Consider the following 12,572-nt stretch of genomic DNA (forward strand, 5'->3'; position numbering starts at 1 on the left):
AACCTGGCTCTTTTATGACTTGTGGAGTTCAACTCCCAGAATTCTGGGGGTTGAAGTCCACAAGTCATAAAAGGGCCAAGTTTGAAGACCCCTGTTTTAAAAGCATACCTTCAAAGGGTAGGCCAATTAAAATCTATTATTTGAAGCATTCAGTTGACCCACCCTTTATTTAGGACACAGAGTTAGAATTAAGATAACTGATATGTTATGAGTGCATGTTGTGCACAAAAATACTTGTAAGATCATGTACAAACCTGTCTACCAATGGATTTTAGATATTGAGGAAACAATGGGAAGCCCAAGTAGACGGAATGTTAAAGAGAGAATTAAAAAATTAAACCAATTAAACTGACAAGGGTGCAAGATAATAAAGAGATTTAAGAATTGAACAAGTTTTGTTGGTGTGATAATATGTAAACATTTGGCAAAATAAGGTACCCACAAAGCTAACTGTACCTGCAAGATCAAACTGACAAACGCACAATGTAAGCTTCACTGCTTTTATGATACGCATGCAAAATGGGTGGAGGATGTGTCTTTTGCCATTTGCTCCTCCAGCCCTGAATGCCTCATATCCATTATTTTCCCTTTTTAAAAATAATTTAAAGCTATTGACACAAATAATATTGTTAATATTTTATAAATCTCTGATATTATTATTTTTACTAAATTCCTGGAAATGGATTCTTCAAGCTTGGAATTCCTTGTGGTATAGATTTTTTTTATACCTATTTCAACAATTTGTTAAGAATGAAAATGAAGTTGTAGCATCACTTAAAATCATTCCAGATTATTTTGTTGGATTATAATCAGATTTGTATGTATTACCTCTCCAGTAGTAATGTATACAAATCATTTAGTTATTCATTTTGGATGAAGGTGATTAAGAAATTGGAAAAATTAGTGAATAGCCTTTCGTATAACACACTGTATACTCTTTTCTTTCCTTTTATTTACTAATGGTAGTTAAGAGTATTAGTCTTGGCTCAAAAATAAGCAGCAAAAGTTCCAGAAAATACATTAATGTAGACACTTTTATTCAGAATTGGTCTCCACCAACTTAATTCCTAAAAGAGCATTGCCATGTAACTCAATTTGTGCTTATTTATCTTTCAGATAGTTTTCTAATTCATATTTTATTTGCAATGTTTATTTTAAAATGATAATAAAGAAATTGTGTTCCTTGGTGGATTGTATTTGTCAGATAATATTTGTTGGTTTAAAATGACAAAAGCAGATTTGCAATGAGTGGTTCATACTAGTAAGAAGACTAATATCTGACAAATTAATTTGTTGTTATTTGTATTGTCTCTTCCCATAATGCCTTTAGTTGTAAATTCATATTTTTTCTAAAAAAAAGGCATTCAAGAAAATAAGAAAGAAAAAGAATGCTAGTTACTACTCTTTGCAGGGATGTGGGTTTCTGTATTATAACAAAAAGGTATTTGTTATCTTGGCAGTTACTGACATATACTCTTTACTACTGATTCACATCCTGCTCAAAAATGATTCCAGCAACATGTTGTATCACTGTAATATCCAGCCTCTTTAAATGCCGCCAAGAATGGCAATATCTGGCCTCTGATGAACTCTGGGCTGGCTTGTGCAATCGTGACCATCTTCCAAAAGCAGCCTTGTGCTTCCAAAGGATGGCAAGCTGCCATTCTGAGGGTTGACTGACTGTTTCTTATTGCAAGGGCAGTAGTTTCAGGTTGTAAAGGCTGTAGGTTGGAATATAGAAATAACATCTCCAAATTTCACCTATTTTTCAAGCTAGCTTTGCTTCCTCCCCCCATTAAAGGCAAAAACATCACCATCAGATCTTCCAGATATGATCAGAACCAGCCACAGTTTCTAATAAGAACAGTGGTGTAAGCTCATGCACATTTCTTAGTTTCCTTCTAATACCTTTTCCTTTCAAAGTGTGTTATCATTTATGAATAAATGTTCAAACACAGTGACATGATGAAGTTGGACGAAAATTTAGATGTTGTAGTTAAAAATATTCTTTACCACAGTTGCTGAATAATTGAAAATACTTTCCTTGCTCTATGTGCTATGGCAGGGGTCTTCAAACTTGGCCCTTTTATGACTCATGGACTTCAACTCCTGGCTGAGGAATTCTGGAAGTTGAAGTCCATGAGTCATAAAATGGCCGAGTTTGAGGACCCCTGTGCTATGGATTGAATTACAGCTGTTCTGGACAACATCATATATTCATTTTCTATAAATTTCAAAGCAGGCATATTTTAACTTATTATATTAACTGAGAGTTAGATAAACTTTGTTGTGATTTACTACAATGCATTACTACAAAATCTAGATCTATTCTTTGCCACTATACACTAAGCATTCTGTGCCCTTAGAATGGTGGACTCTTGTGTTACAGAGATATCTACACATGAGTCTGGTTTGGCAGATTAGGGATTCTTGAAACTAAGATATTAAATTGTAGGATAATTCAACATAAACTATGGCAGAATGGAGTTGCCCCAGTACATAATTATACTAATTATCCGATGAATTGAATTGAGCATTATACAGTGCTTAAAAGACTGTGCAAGAAGCTCTCTGTTGCCACCCAATGGTCACTATACATATATTAAAAAATCTTTCTTGGAAGATACACTTCCACCAATTATAAGGTCCATATTGCTGCATATACGGAATATTTTTTTTTTTAAATCCCCACATTTCTAAAAAGCAACAAATACTTGAGTGACTTTTTTCATATACATTTAGCTCACCCATTTTTAATGCATACATTTCTCTTATAGATTTGAATATATTATCAAAGCTTATTGTATGAATGCTAAATATTATGCAACATATGTCCTGTTTAATTATGGTTGTCGGGTTGTTGTTGTTTAAGAAACCAAACACAAAATTTCTGTGGCTGTAAATCATGATGGGGCATGAATGATGGTACCAGTGCTTTGTATCTAATAGCTAGCTTAACAGGAAGCTGGACACATGCAACATGAGTACACGAGTCTAACTGTACTCAGGGGGTTTAGTTCCCACCCTGAAGTGTTTTGTTGCAATAACAGTTTACATATACTTTCTCACACTGCAAAATGCAGAAATGAATAGTACTTGTTATAGTAAAAAAAAAGCACTATATGTAGGGTGCAAATGATCTAAACTGATAATAGAATAATCAAGATGATTCTTTTTATTTTGCTCTTTTTAGTTCCGTCTAAAAAATATTGAAATCCCATTTTGCTGTATGTAAATTCTTATTTCAGATTCTAACTGCATAATTCGCTAAAGCAGCTTCCTTAAACTAGTAGCTTTCACATGTATTATGACTAAAACTCCTAAATTCCCTATCATTATAGCTGTGCTGGATGAATGTTTAGGAAGAACACCAAAGTTGTGGGGAAAACATGCCTACATTTATTGAAGTCAGCAGAATAGAACAATCTCTGGTTTTGGAATTTGATTCAATAACTTTGTCTCTGAAGCTCTATACATACGAGTAGTTCTCTCTCTCTCTCTCTCTCTCACACACACACACACGCACGCACGCACGCACGCACACACACACACACACAAACACTGATGCATGGACACAAACACATAAACACAGGGGCACACCAGTCCCAACACCTCTGGAGATTGCTAGGTTGAAGAAAATTGATATCTCTTCATCAGTTGCTATGAAGCTGCTCAGCAGTTGTTGGCATAATTGCTTGTCCATTACACAGAAGTTGGATAATCAGAAAAAAATGTGTCACTGATTGGCTGAATTGCTCTGTTTCTGGATAGATAAGGGGCATGGTTTGAAAAAAATATCAAGGGAAACAAAATAAGTAGCGGCAAACAAAAACCTTGGTTAAGGAGAAGAGGAAAATAAAGCAGCAGGCAATCTAAGAGGAAAAAGAAAATTGAAAAATATCAGACTTTCATGGTGGGAAGGTGAATTTTAAGAGTGTTTAAAGAATTCAATTTTTGTCAATTCTGTTACAGAAAGATCTGATCTGCACCTCCTGATGTAATGTGCACTTTAACACTTATCTACTGAGTTTGCACCCTTTGAATAGCCTAACAGAATTCTCTACTCAAAACCTTCAAAATATGCTGTATAGTATATAAAATGAATGTTTTTAAACTAATTATATAGATTTATAAAGATGTGTATATGTATCATTGCAGATTAATGGTAAAGTGCAATGGAAGAAACTTATAGGTGAACACATGTGAAAGCAATTCAGAATAGTATCTTCTCTGAAACTTCACATATTGATTTGGGATCGTCAACCAAGTCTTTAGCGGCAGGTGATTTTTAGTAAAGTTCATAAAGACAAAACTGATCTAGCAGGGGTCTTCAAACTTGGCCCTTTTATGACTTGTGGATGCCTGGCTGAGGAATTCTGGGAGTTGAAGTCCACAAGTCATAAAAGGGCGAAGTTTGAAGACCCCTGTGATATAGCATCTCATTTTCATATGATGCCATTCACAGTTGTTCTAACATCTCATATTCTGATCTTGGCTTGATATTTTTAGTAGTTATTAACTCCACCTTCTAACAAAGGACTTTAGATAAAAAGAACTTGTTTAGTTAAATCTGTATGTCTTTGCATACCCATATTTTTTGTGGAGTTACAATTGCATGCAACAGGGTAAGTACAAAGCCAAGTCAAGGCCCTTTGATTTGGTTTTCTCAAAAGGCAGTCATTGTCTCATCACTTCAAGTGGTACAGAAGTGCTAACAAATGGAAACACAAAGTAGTGCCTCAGCTGTCACTGCAACTTTATGTTCTGCAGTCTAGAGACAATCCAATGTTTGATATCTGTCCAAATAGGTTCTGTTTCCACTTATGTGATTTGCAAAGATAGTTCCCAGCTTTCTGGATTTATAGGACCAAATACTTTTCTAAATATCTAAGGTAAAGTGCAGGTCAATAGTGACTGCATGTCACACAATCTTGGGAAAAGACGGATTTGATTTAAAGATTTGATGATAGGTGTTAAATTCATGTCCTGTGTCCCTGAGGCACATTTATGCCTTTAAATCTGAAGCACTCTACAACCTTAATAGCACTAAAAATTGTGGTGATTTGAATAGGGCTTCACTCTGTTTTGGTCTCAGAAATTGAAAATGGTTGGGTTCTTATAATACCTTTACTCATTTATTGCTATAAAGTCCTTACTGTAAATATTTAAGTAAATTAATAATGCTCCATTTGGGTAACTCGTTGTTTTTTTTATTTATTTATTTACTGAACACTGATGTGCTTGGCTAGGTTTTTGTTTCAGCATATGGTGTGAACCTAGCCAAAGACTGCAGAATTTTCTACATACTGATGTATTTTGATAGAAAATGTTTAATGCTTAGTTTTAGCAGTTGAGTAAATGGAGATTCACCATTCTGCCCTAAACTAAAAAAAGGTGAACGTATATACGCCAAAATAGGAAAGAATTGTAGAATCAGAAGTATAGGGCATTTAATCTCATTTGATAGGGGACAGGAAATTTTGCCCATCTTGTACAGCTTTTCTCTGAAGATCTCTTTTAGTTAATTAGTTAAATTATCAAACTACTCTTTGGTCAGCCACAGTATTTATATTTAGATCATAGCCTCAGAAGATGCATGAAAATAGCTCAGAGTTTTTTCCATTAAAAAAAATGTTTAACAGAGGGCAGTTGTTGGCTTTTGTTAGTACCTAATTATAAAGCTGCTATATGCAGTTTTTAACAATGAAGTTTTTTAAATCCCCCCCAACTCATAACAGCAAAACCTGTTAGGAATCCAGATGTTAAAACTAAAGATTAACTTGTCCATTTCTAGAAATTCACATGAGAAACCCAGAGTAATAAATATGTACATAAACGAAGCATATGGTACAAAATTGAATAAGGGCTATAACCTGCCCTCCTCCATTGACCTTTACATAAGTTGTTGGTTTGTGGGATTTATTGGGTATGGTCAAGATTTGTTGATCTAGATCAGGGACGTCAAACTGCTAGCCCACGGGCTGGTTTCATCATACCGAAGCCGCACACACACCCCTTGCCGGCAATGCAAAAAGAGTCACGATACATCATGACATGTCATGTGACACGGCAAGTTTGACACCCTTGATCTAGATAATTCAGTAACATTGAATAAATTAAGCATAAATAGTTACTTGGGGGTCTGACCAGGAAGATTATTTGTAATTTGATATGATGCCCTACATTAGCAAAGAATAATTTTATATACTGATATTTACACCTTGTAATGTTTCCTTCCTTCCTCAAAACCATCAGTATGTCTGCAAATAGAGTTTTAAAATAAAATAAGCATGTTGATCTTTATTTGTCTGTTTATTACAAGAACACCCATTTTGCTATACAAGCACTCAAGGCAGCTTACAAAAATAAAACAAAATGCAAAAGGTAAAGGACAGAAAAACCAAGGAAATTCAAATTAAACTCAAGATCATTATAATTAATTCAAAACTAAGCAAAAGGATTAGATTTTGTCATTTGCCTAAATGTTGGGCAAGTTGGAGCCTGGGTAAAGCATTCTAGAGTCTGTTGAGGAGCAGAAACTTCTGTGGCCACAGAAGCTTCTGGTACTTGGAAAACATAGGTGACCTTGGCCACCCTTGAAGATTCCAAAATAAAATGTGCATTGTGATGCCATCAGGCAAGCTGCACCTTTTTGAAATTGTATTATGGTGTATGTCTCATGTAGGTGCCTAAGGGGCCCAGTTTGCATCCCAATATTGCAGTCCATGTATTTTTATTACCCAAATCTTTCCCCATGCCTTACCCCCATGGACATCTCTCCTTAAAGGGGCTTTTACTGCTGATATAAGCCACTAGGCAGATTCATAGAGGGAGACATAATCCTGAGGCCCTTATTCTGACAAAGAGAACAAATGTTATTGTGTTCCATTCAGCCAATATGATTTTAGTGTTTTGTGATCTATTACTCATGGAATTTAAAGTATTTATACTATACTAAGTGACATTTATAAAAGAAGTGCCTTGCTGTATCCTATAGTAACACAACAACCAGCAGACATACATTTTGTAACCATCCTTGCAAGAAACTGCAATAAATCACATCTAGCCGATTCACCACAAATTGATGCTCTATGGTTAATGTTAGATTAAGATATGTATTTCACCATTCTTCACATCTATTTTTCCCCATTTCAGATACGAGGCAACTTCAGCCATCTCCTCCCTGGCCTTATGATCCATCCTACCAATATCTGGGATCAATTGCAACTTCTTCTGTTCATCCAGCCACACCCATTTCACCCGGAAGGGCTAGTGGGATGACCTCCCTTTCTGCAGAGCTTTCAAGCCGGTTAACAAGTAAGTGGCTTGGAGAATTCTGTCCCTTGAGCAACTAAAATGCTGCAGCTTTTTGCATAAATTATGGTGTCAAGCTGTAATATAATTCAAGAAGAGATTTGGTTCTACCCTGCTGGATTTTCTCTTCCCTCCATAACAATTCTTTTGACAGCTTCCAGACCAAAAAGTATTTTGTGTTTTGTTTGGGATAAATATATAATAAAAAAAATAAAGTGAAGAAAGGAATTCAGACCCAAGACATTTGTGTAGCCAGTCAGAGAAGTGATATTAGCAGAATAATACTTTACTCCCATTTTTAAAACACCAAGTTAGGGAGCCACTATGTTGTAGTGTTTAAGATATCAGACTGGCAGGGGAGGGGGAGAGGACGTTATAGTCAATTCTCAAGAACAGAAGTTGATTGGGTAACTTTGGGCCAATCACTTTCTCTTAGCCCAACTTACCTCACAGAGGGTTGTTGTGGGAAAAGAATGGTATGCATGCTGGTATGGTATGCATTTTTGAATTCCTGAAAAAATGGGATATACATTGGCACTTAAATGGTTGTGAATCTTTTCCAATTTTCAATATTTCAAAAATATGACCTAAAACTTGATCTGTTTTCCCAAAAATCCTAAAATTAGATGCTAGCTTGGAACACTTTTACTGGCTTCAGCTTGAATAAATCACACCTGGATAGGGGTTGCTAATTATTGTTGTTGCGTGATATAAGAATAGATAAGCTTGCCAGTGATTTTTCATCCTTTTTTTTTTCATCAGCATGATGGAAAAATTCCCCTGCTGATTTATCCCAGTCACAGGCACCGTGTCACTATTTTCCCACAACCCTGTACCCACAGCCAATTCTCTTTTGGCTTAGGTACAGCACAGCTCAAATTGCAAAAAGTTCCATTGTGTGATTTCCAACGCAGCAGTTCTATACTGCTTGTAGGCTAGCTGTTTTCACATTCCTCACCCTGCCCTCTGCTACCTAAATTTGAAGGCTTGGCTTATTTTATAGATTTCATCCATATCAGTGGGCTCCATTGTAATCTTTCAACTCACTTATCAGTCCCTAAAAACACATTCCATTTTCCCCTGCTCTCATGAATAAAAGGCCTGAAATTCTGCCTTCCCCATATTCTATCCTCTGGGCTCAAGCAAACTCAAGCAAAAGATCTTCATCATCTCCCTTTCCCTTCCACAAGGCAACCTGTAGCCGCAGTTGCAATTGTTGAGACGTGCATCTGGATGCAAAACAATGACATTCCTGACACCACTGCTCCATTTGTAGATATGTGCGGCAATCAAGATGCTCAGCACATGACATTTCTATTACTATACTCCCCTGCTGGATTACAGCCTCACCAGTTGAATTTCTGCCTGTCACAGCTGCTACAACGAGCACAGGAAACCTTCCCAGGGAAAAAAGTGGCAGTCCTCTTTACAAACTGGCATTTAGACTTGAAATCTGATCTGCAAGGGAGGCATTTCCAGGTGTTCAGTAGTATTGTTAAGAAGAAAGGCAGATGGTGATTATATATGGCACATCCAAAATTACGACTATAGGCTGTCACAGAAACCTTCTGAGAAACTCGTTGAAGGATATCAAAGAAGTCTGGTTAGCGGACTGACAAGCTTTCAGAATCTGACACGATGGGTATATTTGCAGCGCCCTTTTAATCCAGTCGCAAGGCAGACTTTTTTTGTTTTCTTTCTCCCACCTTTCTGACTCTTTCCCTTCTGTACGCCCACCCGGGCACATTCCTTTTAGGCAGACTCCACACTGTGTCTGAGGAGGGCTTGCCATGAGGAAAGGTTGCTTTATTGTTATTTTAATGCTTTGTAATAGCTGGCAAGGAAGGGAAGCCAAAGTCTCTGTTAACTGGAGCCTGTCTCCTAGCTCTCTTTTAAGAGGCCATTATCTTTCATCTGTGAGAGGGGGGAGGCCTTGGAGGGGAAGTGAGAGTTCCTCAATCAGCAGAGGAGGGGAGCTGAAGTTCATTATTTCAAATGGGGAACAAGCTATTCAAAATGCTTTTAGTTCCTAAATTTATAAACATTCTGAATTTCTGTTGACCAAGCAGCCAGTATTCTATCTAGTCCAAATGAAAGGAGTAAAGAACAGAGGAATGAAGTTCACAAATTCTTTCATAGTATATGTCTGTGTCGGTGTGTGTGTGCACAGGGCGGGGGGGTGTTTGACTCCTGGCAACTGCCTGGACTGGGAGGGAGGGAGGGAGGGGGAGAGAGAGAGAGAAAGAGAGAGAGAGAGCGAGCAAAATATATTTGATTTTATATCAAGCAAAATGTTGATTATTGAACCCAACTGATGATTGTAGCAAAGAAATGGCTATTTGAAACAGGATGTGAATAGTGGGACAAAGCTAAAGCAGTGGTCACTTTCTAGGAACAAAGTCACAGTTTTCTCATTAATTAGATCTTAAGCAAGATTATTGAATAGAGAACTAAGGTTACGTTTATGAATTTGGTGGTTAGATGTAGGACTTTAACACTGGGTTTAGAAACAGAACACCTCCATAGTACAACTATTATAAGATTGGTAAAATGTTATTCATATTCATGTCTCCAATAATAACTAGACATATATACTTAATTTTCTATATTGTGTATACTAAAACATACTGTGGAGAAAAACCTTGTACCCTAGAGATCATGGCTAATTTATTTTTTACTTAAGGCATACATTTCAAAATCATTCAAGAGCATTACAAATGCTTCATTGTTAACAGGCAACATTTAGTTTTGCTACTTCACGTTTGTCAAATCTAATTTTCTGTTATCCAGCACAATAACTGTGAATGTGATACCTCAAATAAATTACTTTAGGCAAGTGGAAAAGCGTATCTGCCATTTTGTGCGTGCCTAAAATTTCCACTCCAAACAGCATCTCCTTCACAGAGACACAGGCCAAAGACTGCAGATATGCAAAACATTTTGCTGCTGATAATGAGGTCTTGTCTACATTTATCAGTTGCACATATGCAAAACTGCAGGTAATCAGGCTACAAGTCACGAGGGCCACCTGTGTATCTGAGTAATTTCTCTTCAATGAACTAAAGTCATGTCTTTTACTTACAGTTTATATCTGTTTATGTTTATGTCCATTCTCCCAAACCAGGTGCTTCTGACCTAACAGCGTTCAGTGATCCAAGAGTAGGAATTGATCGTCCATTTTCTGCCATTCCTTCCATTTCTGATCCTCGTATGCACTATCCTGGAGCATTCACCTATACTCCAACCCCAGTCAGCTCAGGAATAGGAATTGGCATGTCTGCCATGACCACCGCCACCAGATATCACACATACCTACCACCTCCCTATCCAGGTTCTTCTCAGGCTCAAGGTAGCCCATTTCAGACCAGCTCTCCTTCGTATCATCTCTACTATGGAACATCAGCAGGATCTTACCAATTCTCCATGATGTCCGGTGGTGATCGGTCTCCCCCACGTATTCTGCCTCCTTGCACTAATGCTTCCACCGGATCTACTTTACTCAATCCCAACCTTCCAAACCAAAATGATGTTGTGGACACTGAAGGCAGTCATAGCAACTCCCCCACCAATATGGGAACAACAGCAAGATTAGAAGAAGCAGTGTGGCGACCATATTGAATTATTATTACAGGTGTCTATTCTGACAATGTCCATGATTTTATATGACGAATGAGAGCACTGCCATGTTTATCTTTCACACAGAATAGCAATCAGTTCTGAAGTCAGTATTTCTGGAAATATTGCTATGATGTTCTCTGATTGATTTTTGCTCAGTGAAGTGATTACATTCTCATAGACTTTTTCCAAGTCTGAACTTCAGAAAATAATAAAGGTTTAAGATAGTAGTTCTGTTCACTCATGTCGGCTATAAATATGGAGAAGGATAGATACCCAATATGTGTCCAGAGTTTCAGACTTTGAAATTTAAAGTATTTTGTTTGACGTCTGGTGCTGAGGCATTCGGTCTTACACAATCTTAAATAATTTAATCAATCATTTCGACCTGTAAGTTAAAAGGAAGTATACAATGATTCTCAAAGAGAAACTGTGAATGCTTCTAATTTAGCAATGCTGTGAATAAGAGTTTTTATATCCTGGAAATAATTTTTTAATCAAGTTGTATATTCCAAAGAATACAGGAATTGTTTTTATTTTTATTATGTTTTTGAGCTGCAATTCATCCTTTTTTGTGTATCATCTTCCTTTATTGGCACCTTAAAATTTGCAGAAAGTTTTAATCCTTTTTTTTTATAACGTGCTCGCTTTTCTTGTACTTTTGTCAGCTAAATGCATCTACAAAAGCCTCTTTTCTAGAAAAGTAATTTAATTTTTTTAATATAAAGGAGTGACAACCTACAGTCCTTCTCAACTACTGAAAAAGTACATGATAAGTTGATCAATATTTATGCTCTGCATTGAACTTTTGTATGTGATGCTTTTATTTAAATAATGCTTTGAAAATAAGCACATACATTTTGTAGCAACCAAAGTTTAAAATTATTACATATAAAATGGCTGGAATACTTATGGATAATGTGACTTAATTATTTAGAAATATTGTTTACATTTAGCTCCATTTCATTCTTATCAATAATTTAAATGAAGTCACTTTTGTCCAATTGAGAAGCCAGGTTTCTTTTAAAATCTTATGATGATATAATGTCTTTGAATAAGAAGTTTAGGTTGTATTTGCTGCATTTGGATGCTGACTTGGGCACTGGAAGCAAAGATTTGTCTCAGAGTATATATTTCAGAATTTCTCATACAGTGTGATATTTATATTCCATCAATTTTCTTAAAGACAACATAAGTGAAAAAAAAATCAAACAACACAACTAAATATTATCATTCTAAATGATTATTAAGTTCCACATTATGGTCAAAATATGATACACCCCAGTTTTCTCCCTTGCCCTAATAGGAGATTCAAAAATTCATTTAAGGCTGTATCCTAGTCACAATTCTGAAGACCCAAGTTTATTGAAAGCCCTCCCCCCGTATGACACACAATCCAAAGGATTTTATAGCAATCTTACATAATTGAAGTTTAAACAAAATAATAACTTAAGTGTGGGATTCTTCATTCTAGGCATATGTTCACTCACTCATCCTCAGCTACTTTGCACCCTTATAAGAGGGGTGGGCAACGTTGAGACTACTGAACCTGTTTTTGGTCACCTGGGTAACTCCCAAACTTCCCACCAAAATTCAGATATTCAGAATATTCACATATTGTGATTTTCAGAGGAAAATTAATA

At 36.4% G+C, this 12,572-nt stretch overlaps 1 protein-coding gene across 1 annotated transcript; it reads left to right on the plus strand.

Moving 5' to 3' along the window:
* Positions 1-7,157: 7,157 nt before the first annotated feature.
* LOC107291522 (runt-related transcription factor 1) lies at positions 7,158-11,845 on the plus strand. Its single transcript, XM_015820526.1, has 2 exons — positions 7,158-7,317; positions 10,439-11,845. The coding sequence occupies exons 1-2, from the start codon at positions 7,278-7,280 to the stop codon at positions 10,930-10,932; spliced, it is 534 nt and encodes a 177-aa protein (XP_015676012.1). The 5' UTR covers positions 7,158-7,277; the 3' UTR covers positions 10,933-11,845.
* The last annotated feature ends 727 nt before the right edge of the window (positions 11,846-12,572 follow it).

Source organism: Protobothrops mucrosquamatus, unplaced genomic scaffold, assembly GCF_001527695.2.
Source record: "Protobothrops mucrosquamatus isolate PMUCROS unplaced genomic scaffold, P.Mucros_1.0 scaffold1136, whole genome shotgun sequence".
Taxonomy (NCBI): Eukaryota; Metazoa; Chordata; class Lepidosauria; order Squamata; family Viperidae; genus Protobothrops; species Protobothrops mucrosquamatus.

What these genes read in the sequence shown, in the direction of transcription:
- LOC107291522 (XM_015820526.1), top strand. Translation starts at nt 7,278, where the DNA reads ATGACCTCCCTTTCTGCAGAGCTTTCAAGCCGGTTAACAA. An exon ending in GCTTTCAAGCCGGTTAACAA is followed by an intron (nt 7,318 to 10,438) that starts GTAAGTGGCTTG and finishes CTCCCAAACCAG; the next exon opens with GTGCTTCTGACCTAACAGCG.